Source organism: Cheilinus undulatus, linkage group 21, assembly GCF_018320785.1.
Source record: "Cheilinus undulatus linkage group 21, ASM1832078v1, whole genome shotgun sequence".
NCBI classification, from domain to species: Eukaryota; Metazoa; Chordata; class Actinopteri; order Labriformes; family Labridae; genus Cheilinus; species Cheilinus undulatus.
The window spans coordinates 15,977,239-16,004,621 of NC_054885.1; the positions used below are offsets into that span (position 1 = coordinate 15,977,239).

The 27,383-nt window shown below is 37.7% G+C and overlaps 1 protein-coding gene across 1 annotated transcript in view; it reads right to left on the reverse strand.

Moving 5' to 3' along the window:
- The window catches only part of mybpc2a (myosin binding protein Ca), an 84,928-nt gene that overhangs the window by 14,586 nt on the left and 42,959 nt on the right, over window positions 1–27,383 (reverse strand). Inside the window, exons 9-21 of the mRNA XM_041777731.1 lie at window positions 26,199–26,368; window positions 25,797–25,929; window positions 21,906–22,030; window positions 13,617–13,722; window positions 12,435–12,604; window positions 9,162–9,327; window positions 8,598–8,704; window positions 8,491–8,520; window positions 5,733–5,872; window positions 5,331–5,490; window positions 2,644–2,748; window positions 2,335–2,523; window positions 2,061–2,195 (exon numbers count right to left, since the gene is read on the reverse strand). Coding sequence (XP_041633665.1) covers window positions 2,061–2,195; window positions 2,335–2,523; window positions 2,644–2,748; window positions 5,331–5,490; window positions 5,733–5,872; window positions 8,491–8,520; window positions 8,598–8,704; window positions 9,162–9,327; window positions 12,435–12,604; window positions 13,617–13,722; window positions 21,906–22,030; window positions 25,797–25,929; window positions 26,199–26,368 — 1,736 coding nt within the window. The remainder of the gene's footprint in view (window positions 1–2,060; window positions 2,196–2,334; window positions 2,524–2,643; window positions 2,749–5,330; window positions 5,491–5,732; window positions 5,873–8,490; window positions 8,521–8,597; window positions 8,705–9,161; window positions 9,328–12,434; window positions 12,605–13,616; window positions 13,723–21,905; window positions 22,031–25,796; window positions 25,930–26,198; window positions 26,369–27,383) is intronic.

Below are 27,383 nucleotides of genomic sequence, written 5' to 3' on the forward strand. Positions count from 1 at the left end.
TTCATTTCAAAGACTGGTGTTACGGTTAAACAAGAGATCATGTAAAATTCTGGCTTTATGCTGAATAAACCTGTTGTTATTGTACAACAACAGATGAGGAAAACTTGAAGAGCTGCTGTGTTTTTTTTATTTTATCATGAAATATGACTCGGTCAGTACCACTCATGAATTGCAGTTATAAATATTTTCTTTATTGGAAGTTATGGCTGCTCAACTGTGGCAGTTCTGTGATCATTCTCAAAATTATATGTAAATATATTTTCTCAAATCATAATTAGAAACATATATGATAGTGTATTAGGGCTAATCTGAAAGATTTGAAGAAAAAAAAACATAAAGAGAGAATCTGTTAACTTTTAAGCAGACAGGTAAAATAAATTTTGGGAAAAACCTTTTTGGGGATTATAAAGTTGTATATTTACAAGAAGACAAACTCAGATTTTTAGAGATTAAAAATTTGAAAATTAACAAGAAAATACATTCCATTTTGAAGTTCAGAAACCCTTATATTTTCAACTAAAAATTACAACGGTTTCAAACCGTTATTTTACAGTAACGTAGAGTCAATACTCAAGAGACCAAACTGAAAAAGAGGTTGGATTTTTGACTTTTAACTCTACAATCTCAAAAATTTTAAGTTTTGGTTTAACTACATTCATAACTCTTAAAATATAAAAAAAAATCTATTTTATTCTTGTGAATTAAAAACTTTCAAACTTGAGAATTTTGTGTTTTTTCTGGAATATTAACAGACCCTCTTTATTCTTTTTTTCATTGTAATAATGAATAGTTTATAGATCTGTTGTCAAGAACAAGAGTAGGCCGGCCATTTTTCACATTTAGTCAATGAAAAGAATTCAAATTGATGTGAATTTGACTTTGCTTTTAATTGATATGAGAACGGAGGCCCTTGGCAAAAAAGGTTAGGCACAACTGCTTTAGAAGTCAAATCACATTCATTTCCATCACCTTACTTTCTATCATCGCACTTTGTGACTTTAAAACTTGAAGCCTCTTTCCTTGAATGATAAATAACATTTTTGTGCTGTTGATGATAATTATCAATAAAACACATTCAAATTGATAAAATTCTCCACTATTTTCATCATATTGCAACAATTCTAATCAAATCAACCTCAAATTAATCAAATAAATCCATAATTTAGCACTTCACTTTTTTTTTTTAATTCAAATACATTTTTATCACTTCATATTTAATTCCCAAGTCTTGATCATCTCCACTTTTATCATTTAATTATTTATGAATTTACCCTTGCAGAGGGATTTTTTGAGTTTCGTAGTTTTGTAGCTTAGATAACAACTCACCGGCTGCTTTTATCAATATTTAAAGCTAATTTTTAAGCTAATTTTAGCTCAAAACAGCCGAGCAAATGGCCCAGGTCATTTAAAGAATAGCTTTTATCACCAAGTTTATAACACTATATTTTTGTTTGTTTGTTTTTTTTTACTTTTACATTGCTAAGTATCTTTTTATCAACAGCTAGCTAGCTTTTAAGCTAGTTTTAGCTTAAACAGCTGAGTAGGTGGTAAAAGTGAAAAAGAAGCAACTTTTTTCCTAGTTTATAATGACGTGTTTGCCTGGTATAGTGCAGCCTAGCCTTATCTGTATTTTTAGCTTTGTTGTTAGCTAGCTAAAATGTGGTCTTCCAGCTGAACAGACAATAAAGAAAATGCTAGAAGAGCGGATACAACTAAACGGATGTTCTGATTAATGAAAATGTTGTAGTGAGTATGTTGACTGTTGTCATTTTGTTGTGAATTTATGGATCTTAAAATGTCGTTTTACTTGAAATACAGTCTAATGTCCCTCTGGACTATCACTTTAATGTCTTTTCAGTGGTTGCTGAATCCAAAGTGGTAAAAAAAAAAGGTGATACTTTGTCAGAATCACCTTATTATTACGCTTTGCAAACCTGGAACAAAAAGATGCAACATTAAAAAAGCATTAGAGCACACTACCCTGAAGGTCGTTCCAGGAGAAAATGGTTGCTGTGTGAATATGGGGAGTATGTTAGCATGAAGTTCATTAACATATTTACATCCTTCTTTGCAGTATTCAATGATGTAGCCATCGACGCCGCCTGCTCCGATTTTCTCTGGAGGACGCCACTTGAGAGCACAGGTAGTGTCTGTCACATCTTCCACGGTGAGACGACAGGGCTCGCTGGTGGGGGCTGAGAGAGACAGGAGCTAATTAATACGTTAATACCCAGTCTAAATGGGATGGGAGGTAGGTTAAGCTCCCTCAAAATGAGCACTGTCTGAAAAGCCTCTGTTAATTAACCATTCTGCTAATGATAAATGGCAACGCACCAATGGGCATGAAGGGCTTCGAGTTTTCACTGGGCTGAGAGATGCCAATGCCGTTGACTGCAAACACTCTCATCTCGTAAAGTACGCCTTCAATCATCTTCTTAGCCTCGTACGTGGTGGACTCGTAAACGTCAAAGTTGAGCTTGGTCCATCTGGAGGAGCCGACCTTTTTCCTCTCCATCAGGTACCCTTTTAGGATACAGTGGAGTCATTAAAAATGTTATTGAGACAAAAACACAGAGAGGATGGAAAACTGCTGTTTCCTCTGGAGACGCAGACATCAGATGTGAATATCAGATCCAGCAGTACCTTTAACGGGAACGCCGCCGTCAAATGAGGGTGGGTCCCATGTGATTATGCCCGAGTCCTCGCCAACTGATATGCATTTGACATTCTCAGGAGGGTTGGGCACATCTGGAAAAGCCGGTTGTAGTTGGAAATGGAAAAAGGAGGAGAGATTAAATATGACTGTTAGTATGGTTGGGTGTTTTAAGGTAGTTAATTTAATTCTAAATTCAAAGGGTAGCCATACCTTATATTTTTTATTAAATTTATAATTGCAGTTCTTCTTCAGTGTACATCTAACCGCCAAAAACTCTACCAGCAGTAATACTCATACTCCTAAGAGAAACCTCCTTGGAGTTTCAGCGGTCTCAGTCAAAATTTATTGGAACAGATTATCCATGTCACTGACCAATCAAAATCAAGAAGGGGCGAGAACTTCAGAAATTTTTGTTGTCAACAATAATCTAGTATGACTTGTCTTTTCAAGGATACACGAAAACAGCTGCTGCCAATGCCAGGGTATGATTCCTTTACATCAGTGGCTCTTGACTGATTTAGCCTGAGAACCCACTAGTGCCCAAGAGATTTATACCTAAATTTCAGCAAAATTTCAACCAGTTAAATATATTTAATGTCAGATGTAGCAGGTTGGACCTTAGATGGAGCAAAATGTGGTTGAATCCAAACTTTTAGCTATACTCAGGACCCCATCATGACAAACTGAAAGCAATTTTAGATTTTTTGCAAACTCACTAATAATAAAAAACTGAAATATCACACAAACTAGTAAGTTAAGAGCAACAAATCACATCCTTTCTATTTCATTCTAAAATTCCTCTTTTTTGGATTTAAGTCTGTTTTTGTCTTTTTAGATTTTTCTGCTGTCTTAAACCAAGAGTAACTGTCTTGTTTGATACAGACCTGCTTTCATAGGTTAATGGAAGATTTTAACATGAACTTATCCACAGAAAGTGGAACTTCTTATGGACTGGAAATGAAATACAGAACAGTAAAAAGTAAATGATTGATATCCAGGACCACTGATCTGGGCTTGTGGCGGGGGGACGAGCTCTTGGAAAAGTCCTGGTTGACCCAAACTTCTTCCATTCTTCCCTCTTTCCATCTGGTTTCAGTTCTTTTACTGTACAGCTTGGTTCTTATATTTAACCCATTTTTTTAACTATTGTGTCTCACCTGGACTTTTTGTCTTTAAAAGCTTGAAAAATATCAACCCTGTCAAGCTCCAGACATCCTTTTACAACCTGGGCTTTAAAAATATGTGTGCTGCAGCAATGACTTGAATTTTATTTTCTTATTGATTATGAAGACAATAAGAAAATAGCTAAACAGAAATTAAAATTTAAATTTTTTTTTTGTATTACACATGGTACACAATAATGACTGAGATTTTTTTTTTTTTTTGCACAAGCTTGCTTTCCCATTTTTTTGATTCCCAAAAGTCCTCACACTTTTGGGAATCTGAGTCATTATTTAAAGCATTTCCTGTCTGCAGTGACACAGAGGGACTCATCACGGCCTCCCTGTGTCTCTTTCTCTCCAATACGAGTCATTCAGGCTCTCTTCTCCAGTTCCAAATGTGTTGTTTGGCAAAGCATGATATGACAACAGAACAGCCTGCCATTGGCTGTCACAGCCCAGTCACAATGCATTCTGGGATGCACACAAACAATTTGGCAGACAGCATTAGCTGCTAGCTCAGGGAATGATTGAAAAATGGATTATAAAATGGATAGAGATGATCAATATCAGAGTTATTGGTGTGGATTTGATCTTTAAAGACGCTGGAAAGTCACCCAAGTTTCAGGCTCACTGGAAAACCTTCAGTAAGGACTACGAAGGTGTCGATAGTGTCTTTAAAGTGGCACAACAGAGGGCTTTCAGAGGGTAAAGCAGTAAGTAGCTATGATTTTTGGTCCCAAAGTTATTTAACTTTGAATAACATGTGCCTCTTCTTGTCGTATATGACAATGCCTGTATTGTGCTACCAATACCTGAGACCTATATTTAAAATAGTCTCTTTATAATGTTCATTTTTGTATAGATATACATACTCTATGTTTTATAAACTTGAATTTAACTTACTTTTCTTCATATATTTTCTATATTTGCAATTGCAATTTTTTTCAGACTTTGCTCTCTGCTTTTTATAATAGTGCTGCTCTAAGTGCCTAGAATTCCCCCTTCCCTGGGGACAAATAGGGATTTTACACTTGAATCTAATTTAATTGAGACTTCAGCTAAATTTTGTAATAACTAGTATAGATTTTTTTAACATAAGCTCTGATGGGAGAATTCTGAGAAAGGTGAAGACATAAAATCACAAAATTTGACATTTTCAGAGCAGAGAAAAGATTGAAAAAATATGCAGAAGTCTGAAAACATTACAATCATGACAACACGGACCCCCAGAAGGGCGTTTTAGGTAATAAATTTCATAGTTAGTGCCTTGGTAGTGTTTGTACGGCATTGGCTGATTCAGGTAAGATTCGATCTAAGGGTTTTTTCCCTGCATGAATGCTTTCTGTGATGTAAAATAAGAAATGAAGCACTATTTTAGAAATTTTCTCTGTTTTTGTGTTGTTATCATTTCCCCTCCACTACCTGACAGCTCAGAGCCAGCCAGGAAAATTCAAGTGGGACTAACAAAAGAAATTAAACTGAGGGGTGAAAAAGCAAAATGAAGCACTAACCCACAATCTTGACTATGAGTTCAGCCTTGTCTTCGCCAGCTGGGTTAGTCACAGTGATGGAGTATTTGCCCTCATCTGCCTTCTCCGCCCCCTCGATAACAAAGCTGCTCAGGGTCTTCCTGGTCTCCACGCGGACCCTCCCCTCGGCCTCAGCTACCACCTACAGCACCACACGGGGCAGGACGGAGACAAACAGAACAAAGGAGATGTTTGAAGAGAGTGGTGACGATGTCACAGCCGCCACAATGACATGATTCAACCTTCCCACTCAAGTTCATGTTTCACTCATCTTTTGTGCCTGAGTGACTAATGGCTGGATACTCTGATTGACGCACAGCAGTGGAAAGACTGCGACGTTATGTTTGAGTGTGAATAAAGTGAAAATCCTCTATCCTTCCTCACTTCGTCTCCTTTCATCCAGCACACAGTGGGGGCCGGCTCTCCTGAGATCTCAACGTCAAAGCGGAGCTTGTTCCCAGCCACCACGATAAGGATGTTCTTGTTGCCGCCGCCACTGGTATCCAGGTGAATTTTGGGAGGGTCTTTCATGAAGAGAATTAGAGGAGGATATGAGAAAAAAGCCAAGTCAGGTCAGAGGCACAGCCAAACATCAATGTAGTTATTTTCTTTAAAGGATACAAGTCAGTATTTTTCAGTTTGTGTCTTTTATAAAACAATTTTGAATTAACTTGAATTAATTCTGGGTGATATGATATTTTATCTTTATCATTTCTACAGTAGGCATCAATTCAACAGTATGGCTGCCTTTTCATAGTGGCCATGTCACCCATATGGGGGGATAAAGGGGAAAGCCTTCTGGGGCCCAGCCAAATGGGAGGCCCACGGAGGTCAGGAAAATTATGATCAAATGTAAAGTTATGCTGTGAAAATCATATTTTACATTCAACCTGAATAATTACTACTTCTGTCAGAAAATAGATAAGGATTTTTATATGTAAGCTGTGGTACAATATAGCCTTTTCAAAATGTAAACCCCTTTTCTTGAAACAGAATTACCTTTTCTTAGGGGTAATGTGTGGATGGGTACATTAAATTAAACCATTTGGAAAGTAATGTCAGACTTCATAGCTAAGTCATGATTTTCACAAATGTCAAGATACCAGAGCATAAAGTGCTTTACTGAAATAACTGTAAGGGTAAACTAATTAAATAATTGCAGAACAAAGGCAAAAAATTAGCAAAAATGGATTAAAAGTGGCAAAAATTGGCAGAAATAAGTGGTGAAAAGTGGTTAAAGAGTGACGAAATAGATTACAAGAGGCAAAAATAGGCTTTAAGTGGAAAAAGGCATTAAAATGGTGAAAAGCAGTTAAAAAGTGGCAAATATGTCTGAAAGTGGAAAAATGGGTGTGAAATGGCAAAAAGTTGGCTGGCATAATGGGCTGTAAAATGGTGAAAAGCAGTTATAAAGGGGCAAAATGGTTTAAAAGTGGCAAAATTGGTGGAAATAAGTGGTGAAAGAGTGGCAAAAATGGGTTAACAGAGGCAGAAATTGGTTGAAAGTGGCAAAAAAAATTGCTACAAGTGGCAAAATATGGTAAAAATTAAGAAAAATCAGTTAGAAAAAGTCGAAAAAAAAGAGTTATAAGTAGGAAAATTGGATTAAAAGAAAAGAATGGCAAAAAATGGCTGCCATAAGTAGAAAAAGCAGGTTAAAGGAGGCATAAAAGGGATAAAGCAGCAAATATGGGTTAAGACGGGAAAAGTGACAAAAATGGTTGGTAAAAATGTTGAGAAGCAGTAACAAGTTGGCACAAAAGGGTTGAAATTGGCTATAAGTGGCAAAAATTGATTCAAAATGGCAAACAGTTTGTTTAAACTGGCTAAAGCGTTGGTAAAAATGGTGAAAAGAGGCTAAAAAGTGGCAAAAAAGAGTTGTAGGTGGTAAAAACTAGCAAAAATGGGCCGCTAGAGTAGTGGATAGGGTTAAAAGTAGCAAAAATTGGCCAAAAGTGGCAAAAATGGGTTTAATGTGAAACAAAAAGTGTCAAAATAGGCAGAAACAGTCGTGTTAAAATGTAGTTAAATGGATAAAATTTGAACATCAGAAACAAATTATAGCCTGACACACTTTTCAGCTCCAAAATGAGGTTATCGTTAGCCAGGATGCCAGCACCAATGCTTCTGATCCAACACACGTGCACTGATATCATCAGTGTCACTGTTGAGGGCTGAGAGAGACAAGAACCAATTAATCCAATTTCCAGGGCAAATCAAAAAGTAGTTTATCCTCAAATTAAAGTCTGGAATGGAGTTCTTGAAGTATTTTGTTTTCATTGGTTGTGAAACTCTGGAGATGTCTGCTGATATTTTCCCTCATCATTCCAACAAATCAAGCCCTTTAGATCATCGGGCCTTAAGAGACTTAAGTTACCAAAAAGAACAATTGGGTATTGACTGCAATTTTACACGTGCACGTGCACCTCTCAGGAAGCAGCATACATTAAATGGACACAAGTTTTTAGCCATACCTGGTAAATATTGAATTAAGGTGCTTTAATCAAACCCATTGCCACTGGGGTATAAAATCAAACACCTGGCTAAAAAAGCCAACTTTGGACACAGGCCATTACATAGTCAGTGGGTCTTCTATATGATATTTCCTTGAAATACGGAAATATGATGCACATAGAGTATTTAAAACAATGACAACCATTGACTGAAGTGCAGAGAAGGACATACTGGTGATCAGAACTCACAGGAACATAGGAATTACTATAACTTACTCTTAAAACAAATAGGAAGAAATCTACTTAAAGTTGCTGAGTTCCTTGGAGTGTTTTTTTGTCTTCATGGGGCAAGGGTAGCCAGGAATTGTGAGACTATGAGCAACAGTTGACTGGACCTGTATTGAATTAGGTTAATCACTTTAAAGGAGGTAAATTTTCATGTAGTCACTTATTTTACCTTGCATATTTTTCACTTTGTAGAAATCTGTTTTCACTTTGACATTAAAGATGTTTTTGTCCTTTTATGGCAAAAAAGCCAAATTATGTAGATCATGATTGATTTATAAAATAAAGTGTGAAATATCCAAGAGAGTGAACACTTTTTTTTTAGGCGCTGTATACTTTTACCCATCCACCTTATTTCAGATCTAATGATTATTGTCTCACAAGTCAAAGAAAATACTGCTTACCTTGTCTGGGAACATAGTCAATCTTGATTTCTGAGGGGCAAAAAAATAGGAATTTAGTCTTCTTTAATTTTTCACAAATATCACCTTTCATATTTTGTCTTTCTCACCCAGGAAGTTGAGTTTCGCGGAGAGAGAAAACGCGTATCCATCAGGGACAAAGGTATAATCCCCAGCGTCCGAGGGCTTCACGTCATCAATCGTCAGCTTGTGAGTCCTGGGGACATGTTACCAGATGTTACCAAGGAGACTACACTCTTTGTGACCCGCAATTATGCAAAAGGCAGTTGCCCTGGCAACACACTTGGTGAAGCAATATCGCAGAGTGAGAAACATACTAAATGGCTTTCACCTTGTGTGACCGCTGTTGCCTTGGCATATCTGCTGCCATGGGCAGCTCTGATGGAGGGATTACTGCAAGAAACCCCAGACCCTAGGGGTGTGTGCGATGTGTCTGAGAGTGTTTGTCTGTGTGTGTTTAGAGGTTGGAGCTTTACAGATTGCAGCCAAAAAATTGGGTCACATAACTAAGAAAACCCTTTGGAAATAGTTTGCCAACCCATGCAGCAGGCAGTGTGAATTGTTACGGCTACAGGATTCTGTGAGTGTGTTTGTTTGTATCTTTGAATGTGGAAGATATTCACACATGGACCCACGGCTGTCTAAAGTAATACCTTCCAATGTGCGTCATTTTGATGCGATCACTAGCCTGGACCTCCACGCCGTCCTTGAACCATTTTCCCGTCACTTTTTCGTCAGACACTTCACACTTGAATACAGCCTGATCAGTAGCCTTCACTGTCAGGTCAGCTATGCTCTGCAGGACCTGCAGCTCCTTATCTGCAGCAAAGAAACCAGTTTTTATTAGTATTGTAGAACACATATCATTGAAGACAGTTTATTCTAGTCAGCCAGTGTCTGATTACTTTTAACTGTAGGTCTGAAATAAAGTGCAGTGAGTGTGAGGAGCAGTAACAGAATTAAACTTAAATCAATTTCTGTAACTTGCCAATATTTTTATGCATGTTGGTGTATTAAAAATTGTTAGCCCTTTATTTTAGTGGGCCCTAATTGCCAAGTAATTTTACTTATTTCTTAGGAATAAGGTGGTAATTCCTTGGTAATAAGTTGCCATTTTACCAAGTAAAAACTAAGTAATCTTAAGACAGAACTTACCTAATAATAATGTAAAAATTTTCAAGTAATTCTGAATAGTATTGTGGTAAATTGCCTAGTAATTAGTACTTTACCCTAACCCTAACTCTCATTATCATGTGACAACTCTGATAATGAGGTGATATTTATCCTTACCCTCAAACCCGAACTCTTGCCCTCTAAGCCTAACCCTCTCACATTGTTGTGGTAACTCTCTGATAATAAGGTGATATTTACCCTCATCCTAAGCCTTGCTCTTGTAATTCTTTTTTAATTAGGTGGTATTTTACCCTAAGGCACACCCAGAGGTGTCAAGTACCTAAGTACAGATACTTCGTTAACTGAAGTAGAAATTTTGGGTATCTATACTTTACTGGAGTAATTATTTTTCAGCCGACTTTTTACTTCTACTCCTTATATTTTCACGCAATTATCTGTACTTTCTACTCCTTACATTTTAAAAATAGCCTCGTTTCTGCTATTTCATTTCAGCTTGTTTTCATTCCAGCTTGCCATCATTCAAAAAAACACTAATAAAAAACCCCAAAAAGCTATCCAGATAAATCGCGGTTTGTACGCGATCCATCGCACCTTTGAACATGACAAATCACGTCACACTCCAGCAAGGAAATAGCAGACGTATGTAGCCCAGTACAAAGATGTCCGTGGCAGAGACTCAAGAGAACTGGAGTGAAATGTCCCAACCAAGCACCAGCGTGGCGGTTGGTAGTACACATACTGTATATGGTTCTTGAATGTGTTTGCATTGTACTAAAATGCCTTCATTTTCAATGGGCATAAATATGGCTGAAACAGGTGCATCCCAAATTATTCAACATTAACATTTTAATATAACAGTATAGTCATTATGGCCTTTAGAAAAATGTTTTTTGGGGAGGTGGGGTAGTGCACTATGGTAGAATGGAATGCAATGGAATGGAATGGAATGTATAATGGAATGGAATGGTAGAATGGAATAGAATGGTAGAATGGAACGGTGGAATGGAATGGAAAGTATAATGGAATGGAATGGTAGAATGGAATGGAATGGATGGGAAGAATGGAATAGTAGAATGGAATGAAAGCATAATGGAATGGAATGGTAGAATGGAACGGTGGAATGGAATGGAAAGTATAATGGAATGGAATGGTGGAATGAATTGGAAGGGTAGAGTGGAATTTGCCCCTGTGGTGCAGCCTAAGCTTTTGTCCTTATTGGCATTTTTCCCCCTTTACATTACTTTTACTTTTATACTTTAAGTAGTTTTAAACCAGTACTTTTATACTTTTACTTGAGTAAAAAGCTTGAGTTGATACTTCAACTTCTACGGGAGTCTTTTTAAACCCTAGTATCTATACTTCTACCTGAGTAATGTGAATACTTTTGACACCTCTGGGCACACCCTCGAACACTAACCTGTACCCTTACCCCTGTAATATTGCAACAGTTCTCAGTTAATTATGTGGTATTAAACCATCACCCTCATAATTTTGCGACACTTCTCTGATAATAAGGTGGTATCCTAACCTAAACGTAATTGTCTAACCCTAACCCTAACCATAACCCTCTAATTCTAACCCCTTACTCTTGTAATATAGCAACAATTCTTTGGTAATTAGGTGGCCTTTTTCCATAACCCTCTTACCCTAACCCTCTAACCCTTTACTCTTGAAACACTGCGACAATTCTTTGGTAAATAGGTGGTATTTTACCCTAACCCTCTAACACAAGCCCTGTCTTTCGTAATATTATGGCATTCTCTGCAGATGTTGCTATTTTTTCCAAGTTACTTATTGGTAAAATGCCAAGTTATGACAAGATAATTACAACCTTATTCTTGAGAAATATCCAGATAACTATCCCTTATTACTATAAAATTACTAGGAACTTGTAATGGTGTAATTTGACAAGTTTAGCTACCTGTAGCTCAAAGAATGGAAATAGCTGGCTTGGCTTTCAAAAAAATTTCATTTTTGGCAGAGATAAAATGATACATTTGTCTTGTAAACATGAAGCTAAACTCGCTTGAGCAGGTGCGACAGAACTCTTTAAACTCTTATAAATATATGACTTTATAATCTTAAAAATTATAGAGTTTTCCCCTCAAACTTTATTTTTTCCTCAGTTTCTTATCTCCAAAACTAATGGATACTCTTTTTATCCTCTAAGGTGGCCCCAGTAAGCTTTTTTACATTATGTTTTTAATCATGATTTTTAAAAAATACATGTACTGTACATTTTGACAACATCAGAGCAGACAGGGCTGCACACTTTCCCACACTCTAATTGATTTCAGGCTCCATCTGCTTTTGAGGCACAGCCTAATTATTACAGGGAAAAATGACCCCAACTTGGAGGTGTAAATCAAAATGAGCATGACCAACAGTGAGATGAAGCCCCGATATCAGGGATAAGTGCAGTAATATTCATCAAGACATGAGTAATCACTAATTTATGGCTTTTCATGCTTGTCAAAATGGAAAACATCATCATCTGCTGGTGTGTAATTTTTCTTTACGTTTCTAATTGAGCAGCCATGTCTGAAATGCTTGTTGGCAAACTTTGTGCACAAGCTGATCACCCATAAATTACTGCCTCTGATACAGTTATATTTAATAACCCAAAACTTTTAAAAAGGCTTAAGATCATAAGATACATTGCAAGCTCTGGAAGCCTCCGATTGTGCTACAGTTAGTTGCTATGCCTCAAGCTGGTTTACAAGCCCAGTCACTTATTCAAAACCATAAAACACCTGCAGCAATGTCAAAAACATAAACCGTGGAAATCATACCTTCAACTTCTAGCTCTGCTGTGGACTCTCCACCGTTAGTCAGGGCCTGATACATTCCAATATCCTCCTTAGTGGCTTCATTTATGATCAGAATGTGCCGCTTCCCATCCTTTTTGAACCTGTACTTTGAACCTGCTGTTTCTCTGGTCAGCTCCACTCCATCTTTCATCCTGGAGAGGAAAGCACACAGGCACATACACATGCTTCAGTGACATTTCAGCTCACAGAAGAGGGAAGGAAGAGCTGACTGACATGTCTGTAATGTTCTACATGACTGGAGCCTTCAGGGATCACAAGGCATTGGCACATTTTTCAAATGGAGCAGTGGGGGAACATTTTTTCAGATGTCTTGTGGTTTAAGGGCCTACATTTAGCAATCTTATAGCTATTTTGGGGAGAATATGATATTTTAGGAATAAAAGGAATAAAAAAGCACCTAATTACCAGAGAACTGATGAAAAATTACAATGAATTACCTGACAACTAATACACTATCACTAGCTGATACTTCTTTAATATTACAGCGTTATTACTTGGTAAAATGCCAACTTATTACCTGTTCATTACCAACTTATTCTTAAGAAATCGCTAGATATTTACTACTATACTAGGTAATTAGGGCCCTCTAAAATTAAGTGCTATCAAAAACTGCATTTACAATTAGTAAATTAACCTAAGGCCTTGACTCTTACTTAGCTTTGAGCCATAATGGACATTTTACAAAGTTTGAAGAAAATCCCTCAAAGGGTTCTTGGGATGCAGTATTCACATGGATGGTCATGGATGGACAACCCAATCACACACCGCCACCGGTTTCAGCCATCACTGGTGCAGAGGCACAACAACGTAAAACTTAAGCAGTTAGTAGGAAATATTAGTGTCATTTATTTATCATAAGCACTCAAACATCCTCCCATTTTTGTTTCCATTTTCTGAGATTAATGGTTTATGTAAATATCTAAATGTTAAATGTCTTTATTATATGAATGCTGTTTAATAATGATGCTGATGGCAAGGGATCTTTGAGTTTTTCCAAGACAATCTTTAAGAATTACTCTTAGGTATATGGATAAAGTACACACTGTAAGCCTGGTTTGATTCACTAGAAAAGTATGGCCTAACAGATGTTTCAGTGACTCATTAATTGCCATCTTAGTGATCCAGAGGGTGCTCCTGGCTCACCATTTGACGTTGGCTCCCTCCTCAGACACTTCCACCTCAAACTCCACCTTCTCACCCACCACGGTGAGAACGTCATCCAGCTGCTTGGTGATGGTGACTGGAGGCTCTAAAACACAAACATCAAAGCTTGAGGTCAAACTTGAAAAACAGCAAAGTGCTTACTGAGTCATTGAAAGACTGCACTGTAGTGTTGTGTGAATCACGTCTCTAACTCACTAGAGTAAAGCTGACCAGGAGCATGAGTGGAGGATAAAAGAGGCATGGTGAGCAAACAACTGTAGGCTACAAGTACTTGAGTAGAGTGAGTAAGGTTTTATCCTTCATACACGGCATGTCACACAAACAAATATGGTCTCTTTTGACGACAAATTCTGGCACATGCAAAATTTTGATATGCTCTTAAAACAGGCTGCCTGTACAGTCAGAATAAAACACTAATGAGTGGAAAATGTTTTTGCTAAATGAGAAGCTAGATGTCTACATTAATGAATATTCAAAGGTTATTGGAAAAACAGGGAATTAAACAGAGAATGTAGCCTGTAACTATATTATAAGTATTATGTTATCCTTTTCTCATAGATGCAATATGTAGAATTTTTGCATTGCAATGTCTACATTAATTTAAAAAGTGACCATTCCTGGCACTGGTTTAGCTCAGTTGGTAGATCAGGGCCCATATACAGAGGCTATGATCCTCGAAACACTGGTTGCGGGACCAGTTCCTAGTCTCTGTGCTGTTTGGCGCATGTCCTCCTCTCTCTCCCCATATTTCTTGTCTCTCTTCAGCTGTCAAAAAATTACCAGAAAAAAATGAGCAGTGCACTTCCACGTTCAAACTAAAAGTGACACCAGAGCATCGAAACCAAGAGCACATGTGCATTTTGGAACCGCTTCCAGCATGAACATGGAAGTGCCCTTTTAGATGTAGTTATTTTATGAACGTAACTATGAGACTTCGTTCATGAATAAAGTTAATTTAAAAAAAAAAATTCTGAAGAGATGTCAGGTCCACAGCTTTCCTGCAGAATTGGGCTACTTTTTACGTACTGCCGCGGGTAGATTTTTTGTCCATGGGTTGAGTAGACCCATTTTTGATGTCTAGTGTATGTGTATCTGATATCCAAAGCGGAATAAAAAACTTTATTTACAACCAAATACAACTAAATTAACCAGCATAGAAGTAGGAAAACATACAACATGACACACAACCAAAGATCCGCTATGCTACACTGGCACATAGACGTACAGAAGCAGCACACCTGCACGCACACAAGCAATAAATATGGTGTGGCAGAGGTTTTAATTGGCTTGAAATTCAGCATTGTGCTTGGTTTTGGGCTAGTTTTTATCAGCCATTGGGTTTGATTTTCACCCAGCCGTACCAGCAGAGTACAGAAATTCCATTCTGAAAAATACAGCTTCTAAAATGAACGGTGTGTGAGAATGGCTGTCAGAGATGTACAGTCTGGAGCCAGACTATCTTGGTGGGTTCTGGAGTTCCATGTCAGCGATGTTGTATTGCGATTCTAACTCTGCAACTATTTCCTTGTTTGGTCTGTCTTATCCATTCCCTAAAATGTAGCTAGCTCATTAGCCAGCCTAGCTAACATAATGTTTTGATCCTCGACAATTACAGTTTTTTTCATTTGTGTGATTTGTTTGGTTCTATTTGTTCTGTTTTTTGTTTTTGTTTTTTTTTAAATCAAATTCTTCAAATATCTCCTAGCTTGGCCCGCTAATCCACACCCTCAAGAAAGCTAGCTTATGAGCCAACCTAGCTACTGAAAGTTTCAGTACTTAGAGTGTTTTGTGTTGTAGAATACAGTTTTTGATACAGTTTGTGTTTTTATGGGATTAATGTGATTCTACAACATTCTCTTTCTTGTCAAATTGTGCAGATACGTCATCGTGGCATTTCAGGATTGTGCTTTAAATAACCCCATCAACTAAACCAGCTAACTTAAATTACATAATCTGCTGTGATGTCTGCTCTTTGTGGTTTTTTTGTAAGTTCAGTAGTGAGACTCTACAACATTTTTTTTTAAATTAAACTGTGCAAATATTTTCTAGCTGGTCCTTTTTTGATCGTGTGCTATAACACGCTAACTCATAAACCCATAAGGCTAACAAAAATTTTAACTCTTGCAAAATTGTTGAAGTCTCTAAAGTTCTGTCACAGTTTTTGTTTTATGTTGAGTCGTGTGTTTTAGTATACACTTTTGTGAAGCTTTGTTCATGCAATTAAACAAGCTAGCTTAGTACTAGCATAGCTAACGAATGTTATGCTAGTTGCTATGCAATTGTGGGCTCTAAAGTTTCGCTTGAATGTTGAGTGGTGTGATCTAATTTATTAAGTTTTCTTTCTGTCAAACTCCAGAAATATCTCCTATTTTTGCCATTTTTGCACTTAGAAAGAAGCAAACCCATAAGCTAGCATGACTCACTGTACTTCTTGTGTTGTTGTAGAGTTCTGTTATTGTTGTTTTCTGTTTAAATTTGACTTATCTTGATTTTATGAACAATATATGCTTTCTACAATTCTTCAGGAGTTCAACACTCACCTCAAAATGAGTTATCTGTAAACTGACTGACTGATCTTTATTACCTCCGCCAAGGAGGTTATGCGATCTGGTGGGTTTGTTCGTTTGCTCGTTTGTTAGCAACATAACTCAAAAAGTTGTGGACGGATTTTGATGAAATTTTCAGGAAATGGCAGAAATGGCATAAGGAAGACCTTATTAGATTTTGGGAGTGATCTGGATCACCGTCTGGATTCAGGAATTTTTTAAAGGATTCTGGACTATAGGGAGATAGGGCTAATGGCGGAGGTCTGCGCTGTTACCACTTTAAACCAGAAGATGGCGGACATGAGTAACTTCAATCCCAGCAGCATTTTGGGTGTGTTTCTATTTAAAGTTTTGGAGTTTATAGAGTTTGAAAGATGCACGCCTGGTAGAGGAGACGAGTCGGAGCGTAACAGAGAGAAAGACAGCGAATTGTAGCAAGAATACTCACAATGCTGGGAGGAATAGAGGAATATTCACCCTCTGCCATGACTTCCAGTTGCCAGTGAGACCATGGGTGCATCTGTTGGCACCTGTAGTGAAGCCAATGCTTTGCCTCACCGTGTTTCCACCCCACCGGGGAGGGAGTAATCAGTGAATGTCATGGTGGGGGGCACATGGGGACGGATCCAAGAATTTTTTAAAGTATTCTTCACTATTAGGAGATAGGGCTAATGGCGGAGGTCTGCGCTCTCCAAGCTTTTCTAGTTTTTAAAATGGGTTGATTTTCAGCCCTAGTAGCTGCAGCTTTAATTTAACAGGATATTATTTCCCAACTACACTCTACGGGTAAACATAGCTGTACTTCAGGTATTTTTGTACACCCCTCCTCTGCAGATAGGTGGTGGGTGGCATTTTTATAGTGTTCTCAGAAAAGAAAACACTTACACAATGAAAAGCCTTTTTTAGATTTGGATTAACAGCACAATATCATGTTGGTTTCCTTATCAATGCCACAAAACACACCTGTCATGTAGAGGCGGAAGGTACTTCACGTCTCCAGAGGTGGTGGGAGTCACATTGTGTAACCACATGTTGTGATGTTTTGATGCTCTGCCAGCTTCAGCTATTTGTCATTGTCAGCATCCGGTCCCCCTCCGGACATCTCAATTCTCTTTAACCTCAGCTGCAGAGTCCGGAAACTCTCTAAACTACAGCCATAGCGCCACAGAAACATGTTCAATATGGCTGCAGGCCTTTACGAAAGTTAGGTGACAAATGACTTTTCCCTCAGGAGCACAGAGAGACACAGCTAGTACAAAGCTGCAGTTTGACTCTGGGGATGTATATGCAGCACTGTGTGTGGTCAAAACAGTATGTAGAGAAGATGAAGGCTGGGTTTACCTGCAACCCTAATGTGAACTTAATGCATATATCGAAAAGTTCAATATAATACTTGATGTGCTTTCCTTATTCCATGTATCCTATGATAAAGTCTGGTTTGTGATAATTGCAAACTTATTTTTTTTTTGAGTGGAGTTCTTGGTAAGATGAAGAGGAAATAAAACAAACAATGTCTGTTCTCCTTTAAACCTGGTAAAAAAAAAAAAACACATAAGCAAGAAAAGGTTTTACTACACCTTTGCCTTAAGGTGTTGCTTCATTTATGAAGATACTGGTAAAAATCAAATGTTGACAATACCTGATTTCTAGATACAGGATATATGGCAATACAATGTTTTTGAATCTAAGAATCTACAGGAAAAAAAGTCCTACACTGTCTAAATTTTCCAAAAACAATGGCAATATTTTCATTTTTGAAGTTGTCAACTTTTGCATGTGTTTCCATTGTTTTAGTAATCAATGGAAAAAATTCCCGATCCAGCCATAAGTTAAACCAAACAAGACAGACTACTGTCTTAACTGCAAAAATAAGTTGTCAACATTTGGAAAAATGGATGTGAGGCAAAAATGTTAGCAATAATTGGAAAAGTGGGTGGACATGGTAGGGAGCAAGGGCTTCCAAATGTTGATAACACGCTCGTGTACTTTAGACAGTGTTCAGGAGTTTGCCTACAATGTTTGGCATTCAAAAACAAAATGAAACAAAACATATTTTAAAAACTTAAAAACATGAGGAATTTCCTAATCCAACCTATATGACTACATCTTAAGGGCCCCTTAAAGCATTAGGCCCCTGGCAATTGCCTACCCTATCTAGCTAAAAGTGCGTATTTTGGCCTCTGTCCAGCCCCAGCCGGAAAAAGTGACACGTAAATGACTAGATACCATTGTAAATAAATAACCTTGTCCATGTATCTACCACATTTATCTTTCATCTACATATTTAGAGCTTGCTTGGAGTTAAAAAAAAAAAAAAAAAAAACACTGTAAAAAGCCAAGTAGGCTTTCATGTGTTTTGCACTGAGAAGAGGCTTCCCTGATTGCTCATTTTGACTGGGCGACCAGCTCTTGGAAGAGTCCTGGTGATGCCAGACTTGTCCATTTGAGAATTATCAAGGCCACTGCACTCTTAGTAACTTTAAGTGCAACAGCATTTTTTGAAGCGGTCCTCAGATCTGTGCAACAATTCTGTCTCTGAGATGGTTCTTTTCACCTCCTGGCTTGGTTTTTGCTCTGACATGCATTGTACCTTTCCAAATCATGTTCAATCAATTTAATTTACCACAGGTAGACTCTTCTCAGCAAAGATGAAGAGAAATAGGAGCTAGATGTCAAATGTTTTTGCAAAGGGTCTGAATGTCAATGTGTTATTTCAGTTTTCTATTTCTACTAAATTTGCAAATATTTCTAAATATTTTTTCATTTGTCATTATGGGGTACTGAGTGTAGATATCATATTGATATCATATTGTATCCAATTGTATCATATTTCATAATAAAATCGTACTGTATTATGTTATATCAAATCAGACTGCATAATATCATATATCGCATCTAATCCTATCATAATGTTTTGCATTGGATGGAATCATATCATAATGTATTGTATTATTTGTAATGTATCATATCAAATTGCATTGAATTGTATCTTATCATAATGTCTTGTATCAAATCGTATTTAGTAAAATCATATTGTATCATATTGAATCGTAAGGCATTGAATCGAACTATATCATTTCATGTTGTAATGTATGTAATGTATCTTATCATATGAAATTGTATTTTATCGAATCAAATTGAATCATATCATAATGTAGGTCATTGTACCAAATCATATCATAATGAATTGTAAATTTTGTATCATATCGTACTGAATTGTAATGTCTCATATGGTATCATATCAATTTTATTGTATAATATTTAGGGATAGGGGTTGTTAATTTTTTTGATATTGATACTCTTATTGATACAGCTGCCAATACTTTCTATAGTTTGGTGGAAAGACAAAATGAAGACAAATATTTAAACTACAAGTGGTCTAAGCTGAGTAGTGCTTGAGTTAAAGCTATGATTCAGTCTGTCACTTCTATTTTATATCCTCCAAACATTAACACATTCTTCATATTCACAACTGTATTTATTGAAGTCTCTCATCAAAAGTTAAATTTTCCCATTTTTATAAGACATTTGAACACATCATTACATATAGAATACAGTCGTGTGATTTACTAAGGTTACCTGAATGCATCATATTTTCTGTCTTTTAGCTTGTTAAGTTCACCAATTAACTTTAATTCTGTCAATTCCACCACAGATTTCTACGCCGGATTAATATCGTTAACAAACAGGACTTGCTATGAAATTTTGTTGCCCTTTTAGCATTTATCTCAGCAGTTGAAAAAGAAAACTGTCCTGAAGCAGTTGAAGAGAGAGATGTGAATGTCTCTTATTTCAAGCACAGGCCGATATGATTGCATGCGACTCACAGCTGGAGTCTCTTTGTTCCGCAAGCTGACAGTTGAAGGTACCACATTTTGGTTTAATGTGATGCACAATACTGATGTGCTTTCAGTTTATGGTTCCTTTGGAAGAACTGATGTATTTTTTACATCAGTTGTATCTCAAAATGACATTACATCACAGAGCCTGTGAGACTCAATAGCAGTATCAATAAGCCAAAACGTTATTGATTTTCAGGTATTTGAAAAACACCGTTTGGACCCGGGTTTGATCCCCATCTCTACTCAGATTAAAACATGTGGAATTGTATCGTATTGTATTGTATCTTATTGTATCGTATTTTAAATTGAATCAAATCATTATTTGTATCATATAGTGTCATATCATATATAGAATTATATAGGATCATATCCTATAGAATCATATTGCACAGTATCATATCATACTGTACGGTACTGTAATATATTGTATTATATTGTACCAAATCCTATTGTAACAAAAATTCAATCGTATCATAACGCATCGTATCGGACCATATTGAATTGTATTGGATTGTAAAGTATTGTATTGAAGGTATTGAACGCATCTCGGTATTGATTATATTGTATCATATCATATCGATCACATCCTATTGTATTGTATAGTACTGAAATAAATCATATCATATTGTTTCGTACAAACAAGCCAAATTCAGATTTTGTATGAAGGCCTATCAATTTGATTTAACTTATGGTGATATCTGCTTAATTATTTAACATATATAAATTTGGGATTTAGTTATGGGCTCTTCTGAAGAACAATGTTGAATATCAGAGAACAGGCTGAATCACTGTTAACTCACACCACAGGAAAATCTGGCAGGATAATCTTTAGTACAACCAAAAATGGGACTCTGCCTAGTTTTGTGGAAGGACAGAAAAAAGGCAAAAAAAAAAAAAAAAAATCAGCCCAGTATCTCACAGCGTGTACCCCATTTAAACGGACTCAGTGTAAGCACATTACACAAGAAAATAAATCTTCTTTATACTCATTTCACAGAGCTTTGTGAGTGTGAGTGAATTTGATTGTGTTGTGGGAAAAACATTTCCCCAGTAATCACTTCAAAACACAACACAGCAAAAGCCTGAGCTTTTGCCTAAGTACTTTATGTCTTATTCAAAGTACTGGGACTGCTAGTTTTGACTAGCTGTCATCTGCTGAACCCCCTCACTGATGTCAAGATGAATCAACAACAAAAGGACCAGATGAAGATGTTTACAAAGAGCGATGTGGATGATATTTTTATGGATACAAATAAGCACGCACAGACACACAGGTTAGCTGCATGAAGCTTCGCCTGTGGTGGAAAGCTTACCCTCTAGTGCGGCCTCTGAGAATGTAAAAGCAGTGTTGGGCACACAGAGTAAAGCATGGGATTAATATAGAAGCAATAGAGCTAATTACATTCATTAAAGGCGCACAGATGAAAGCACCAGAGTTTGTCTGATAGCGTTGTTGACGATATTTTGAAATATAAAACAAAACGTTGCATGCTTGCATCTTTTGGAAAAATTTTGCGAAATTATTTTGTAATGTTTTTTCCAAAAATATAATATTTAACTTGAACAGGATTCAAAGTGGACTCAGAAACACACATATCAAACTCTTACAAATATAACAGCACATCAATGCACACAACATGACATGACAGTAAACAAAACATGAAAATTTCACTTGCCACATAGCCATTAAAAATAAGTGAGCTGACAATAGAGAGCGGCATGCTACTGTGCTGCGTAACAACATTGAGATAAACAGACACAAGATGGTAACAGAGCTGTCAGGCCTCTCAGCGCTCCAATGACAGAATCTGCTAAACTGAGCAGAAAAAAGCCTCTCCCTCCTGAAAGAAGGATCCCTCCAAAGACAGTGACTCATCTACCTTTGACAAAAACCTCCGTGAAGCATTTCTCTTCCCCGACCACGCACTCGTATGCAGCGTCATCAGACAGGTTGCACTTGTTGATAGTGAGTGTCCGCTTGTTGCCCACGCTCTCAAACACATACCTGGATGCACAGGGGGTGATGGGGAGGAAGATTATGAGAGGATAAGGAACACATGTAGGGAAAGACACCAAAAAAGAGAATGAGAGTAATGAAAAGTTGCTTCATGACAATCCAGTGACAAACAGGCCCCGAAATGAGGGCTTGTAGACAACAGAGTGAGTCACAGTTATAGAAAAAACATATTCTCGTAGAGACCTTCAGACCTGTTCCTGCACACTCACAAGTATTCTCCCACACATGAACATCCCAGTTGTCGTGCAAAGATAGCAACAACAATCAAAGGGCTACAGTGCCACAGATTCATCACATGCAATGGCAGGAGGGGGAGGAGGAACGCCTATCTGGATGAGTTACCTGCGGCAGGGCTGAGCAACAGGTAAGGAGTGTGTGGGAGCTGAGAGTTGATCTGATTTCAAGATGCATGTGCATAAAGAGAGTGTGGACTGCACTGGTTGTTGGTTTAAAGGATGAATCATCCGGGCGCAAAGTGCAGCACAAGGCACCAAGAAAGTTATCTGCTGACTTTTCATTTTAATCTAACCAGTACCCCAGTGTTTGTCCTTTCTCACCGCCGTCGCACAGGAAATGAAGTCTTTTGAGCAACTGACGGACTGCAGCAAGACCAGCTCCACTCTTTAGGGTCAGAAAAGAGCTGTGAAAAATTATTTGCCCCCAATAAATACAAAATGCAGTTTTTAAACGCTGTTTTATAAAAAAGGCATCAAACCCTGCATGGCCTCATGTGAAAGTGACTAGTTTTTGTCAGTGGGGCAATTACATTTTACTACCATATGATGGTAAATTTATCAACAAACCCTTTCGATCGTGTTCAAAGACAAACATAACTACTATGAGAAAAATAGAATCAAACCTAGAATCTTATTACCTAAAAGAAAATTTATGCATAAATAGCATTTTCTATATCACTGTGATGGCCTTTTAAATAAAGCAGGCTTTATCTTCCAGACAATTACTGCCCATTTTCAACATGAGAACTCAAATTCAGATTTATAAAAAAGGTAATTCTTTGGATTTTTATTCATATTTCATCATCCTGAATCCTAGCAGTTCCTGTTATTTCAGGCTTTCTTTCCTAATCCCCCAAAACTCTAAGCTCTTAAAACATTTGATTTGTTAGATCTCACTGGTCACAGAGCACACTCTGGGAGAACCTCCTGGGAGCCGCTGTTCTGGGCGAATAAATGTCCCCTCTCCATTAGCTACCGTCTAATCAAAGAGGAAGAGGACTGCGCAGCTCTCAACGAACAGCATGGAGCTCCTCAAAATGGCAGATGGTGGAACCATTGAAAAAATACCAATTGCAACAGCTGTAGCCTCTTCAATAAAACACCAAAAGATGTCTTTGAAGGAGAAGGGAAAAGAGCAGAGGGGAGATTGACAGAGACACTAGCTCAGCATGCAGAGAAAGCTTAATTTTTAGTCAAACATATATGCTGCTCCCTAAGATATTCATTCAACTCAATACAGAATATTGTTCAGCTGATTCAAACAAACAGAACAACTGAATCAAATTTGGGATTTACATTGTCACTTGAAATCAAGACAGTCTAGCTTATTTGGCAGTATTTCCAGTTGTAGATGATTTAACAAAATCTGGCAGTCGCATTCATGAAATAACAACAGTGCAAACATTACAGACTAGGAAACATTTCATAAATAAAACATAAAGAAGGGTCAGAGGTCTAATCCAGGATTAAATTATGTATAGACACATTTTAGAAGTAATAACATAAATGGTGGCTTGCTTTAGCTTTGTCAACTTTAGCTAAAGCTGTGACATTATTCTGACATTATTCTGCTGCTGGTTAGCGGTTCGGTATTATGATTTCTTGTTTTTTTCTGTGGAGCATATTTGGCTGTTGTAAGCTGCTAATGGTGGCTAATGAGCTAAAGGCTTAAAGGGAGCTAACGTGAAGGTACGTGTTTAATGTGTCAAACATAACAAACGGCATATGAAAGGAACAGCTTGTCACTCTTTATGATGTTTTCTATTGGACTTGCATGCAAATAAATGAAATAATGACTTTTCTCAGTCATTTTCAAGTTCCGGTCATGTGTAATCTGTGTTAAAAGACAGGCTGTAATGACAGGATGGACAGCCCGGATTAAGGTTCAGTTCGGTTTTTACTGTTTTGGACTCAGGTCAGGTTTTGTACAGCCTAGACGTGATACTGGATCACAGTGTTTGTGTTTTTGTCTGTTGTCACTTTTAATGCGGATTATGTCCGTTAGTGGAATTCTCAAGGTCTCAGCTACTACAGTCTGGCATGAACTCTGGACCTAAATTCATCTTAATACTGTATTTCTGAAATAGATATTAGACATGGGTAAATATATATTTAATTGGTAAAACATAACTGAAGTCATAGCCCTCTGATTTCGGTTCTTATGTGGTTCTGTAACGTTTTTATTCCAAACGTATCTGCTGCTGTCACAGCCAGCAGGTGGCAGTGGACACCGCAGTTCCACCGCAGTTCCACCGCTGTAATGGCAGCCACTCAAGATGGTGGCGCCCACAAATCAGCCGTAGGATTGGTCTATATAGCTGCTTTGTGAGGTTAGGTTTTGCTTTGTTAGCTTTATCTAAAGCTAACATAGCTACACTAGCTACATAATTAGTTTTACAACATAGGCAAATGTAAATGAGTTTGCTTCACTACATAGATACGTAGCTTATATTGTGAGCTTAACTTTAGCTCTGTTAGCTATGTAGCTCTGTTATTTACATAGCTTATGCTGCTAACAAAGCTATGTAAGCTACACTTGCAGTGTTGAAATGTTTTTCTGGAGGGCATGCTTATTTTCTGAAAGTAGACTGTTTACACGACTTTATTAAACATTTAAATTAGAGTTTCTGAGATATACAGTGTCTCAAATGAATGGTCTGTGGGAGTGGCTGTTGGAGATGTACAGTCTGCAGCCAGACCCCTCTCCTTGAAATTGATTGCACAATCTCTCTTTTAAATGTACAGCAGTACATGGCAGCCGTTTCACAGCCTCTGAGGGATGCACAAGGCGTGTCTAAGACAGCATTTGTTTTGGTCCAAAAGTCTGCACTGAAAGTCACAAAGGAAGTCTTTATATAGAGGTAGGACCATCTATTTGTGTTCAGTTCAATCATGCTACCTCAGCACCTCAGCTTTGCCTATGAAAGAGGCTACAAAGGCCAAATTGTGCCTGATAGCTGTTGTATCTCAGTATCTCAGTTAATTAGAAACACTAAAAGAGAAACAAGAAATTTCCTACTCCTTCTAGACCATAATCAGCAAAAACCGAGCAGTGGCCTCTGAGGAAAGCTCAAGTTAAAAAAAAGGCTGCAGTTCCTCAAGCGCCCACAAGAGGGGGGCTCCAAAAGCAAAGTGACCCCCATTAAGTCTGATGTTAAAATGCTCAAGTTCAAAGCAAAAGTAAAAATTTTGGCAGCCTGGATTAAAAAAAAAAAAAAAAAATTGGCATCTATACAGCTTTTCTTCATTTGCACACACAGTTGGGGCCGTTTTTTTTTTTTTAAAATAACACATCAACTTTGCTTAATTTAGTCTTAGAGCTATGAGGCCTGCCTCTGTTCAGTCTGTTTGCCTGTCTGAATTAATCAAAAGTTAGAGATTTCCAATAGTGCTCATCAGTGGGCCTCACAAGCCTTCAAAGAGTATCGAATAAAAATGCCTCCAGACGAAAGAGTTAGAAAAACACTAAGACACAGTTAAGTTTCCCTGCATTGCTTATATAGTTGGAAAGTGCTTACTTGGCTGATGGTTTGATTTCTTGTCCGTTCTTGAGCCATTTGACAGCAACATTGGGGTCAGCCACCTCCACTGTGAGCTGGATCTTCTTGCCCTTATCCACTGAGTAGGCTGGATCCAACTTCCTCAGAAAAGCTGACACAAAGTATCCTATTAGTATACTTCTGCTTTCACTGCCAAATAATCTATAAGTGCCAACCAGAAGCCAGCATATGTTAACACATATTCCACCTGTTGTCCCTGCAATATTACTTCTCCCATGAGGCCTTTAAACGCCACTGGTATTTACAACCTGCTGCATTACAGGGCTCTCATTTCCTCGCAAGCCATCTCACTCCTAGAGCTTGTTTTCTTTTTCCCCTTCTTGACCTCACCCCTCTACTGTCTCTTCCCCCACTCCTCACCATCACTGGCTTTGGGTTCCACCTTCTTCATCTTCTTCAGCCTCTTCAGCATGCCCCTCAGGTCTGTGATGCCATACTCAAAGGCGATCTTCTCATAGTCACAGGGCTTTGCTGCCTTCAGGATTTCCCAAACATCCACATCCTCTGTGATCTCTACCTGTTTCCTCTCCCTGAATGTGATCATGAAGGAGATAGAAGTAGAAATTTTAGGTTGTTATTATGGGAAGTAACCAGACATTCAACTCATTAAGGGATATTACTTTATTATAACCTTTATTAAGACATAAAATGTACATTTTACACTATATGGACAAAAGTATTTTGCCACACCTGTCGTTTCAATCAGACCCAATGTATAACAGGTACAGGTGTATAACATCAAGCATCTAGCCATGAAGTCTCCATTTGCAAACATTTGTAAAACAAAACTGGCTGTTCTGAAGAGTTCAGTGATTTCAGGTGTGGTACTGTGATGGATGCCACCTTTTCAGTAAGACTGCTTATGAAACTTCATCCCTGCTGGATATTTCACAGTCAGCTGTAAGTGATAGTATTAGAGAGTGTGAGCATTAAGGAACAACAGCAACTCAGCCATAAAGTTCACCCGTTCACCCTTGAAAGGAAAACTTCAGGATTCTCTCATTTCAGGGTTAATAGACTCAAGGTTTGGCTAAACCTGCTTTATGAAATGGGCCTCTACTCTCAGCAAAGCTTCTACAAATGAAATGTTGATGACACAGGTAACAGCCCAGCATTACACCACAATCTGCAGGGGTGCATACGCTTCTGTCAGGCCTTTTGTCTGGCTTCTTGATCAGTCATCCTCTTTTACCTTCTTACATGACCTTTCTCTTCTTTCTCTTGGCCCCAGCTTAAGAGTCAAACAGCTCTTTGACAGGCAAACTTTTTAGCTGAGGGTGTGTGCATGAACTACCCTTAAAGCTGCATGCATTTCTGGTGAGAGAACCATGGCCAGCTGCCCAAGTTATATAGTGCTGAAAACACATGACCAAAGCACTTTGTGGCAATACTGTAGATGCCCTTTTTCCTGTGAAAGTTAGTGTACTGGATAAACTTTGGAACTGCAATTTCAAGGTGTTAAAGATACATGTTGTTGCTTACAAACAAACCCTAAATAAAATAAATATCCACATATCACAAGTAGTGAATTTGTTATTGTATTCT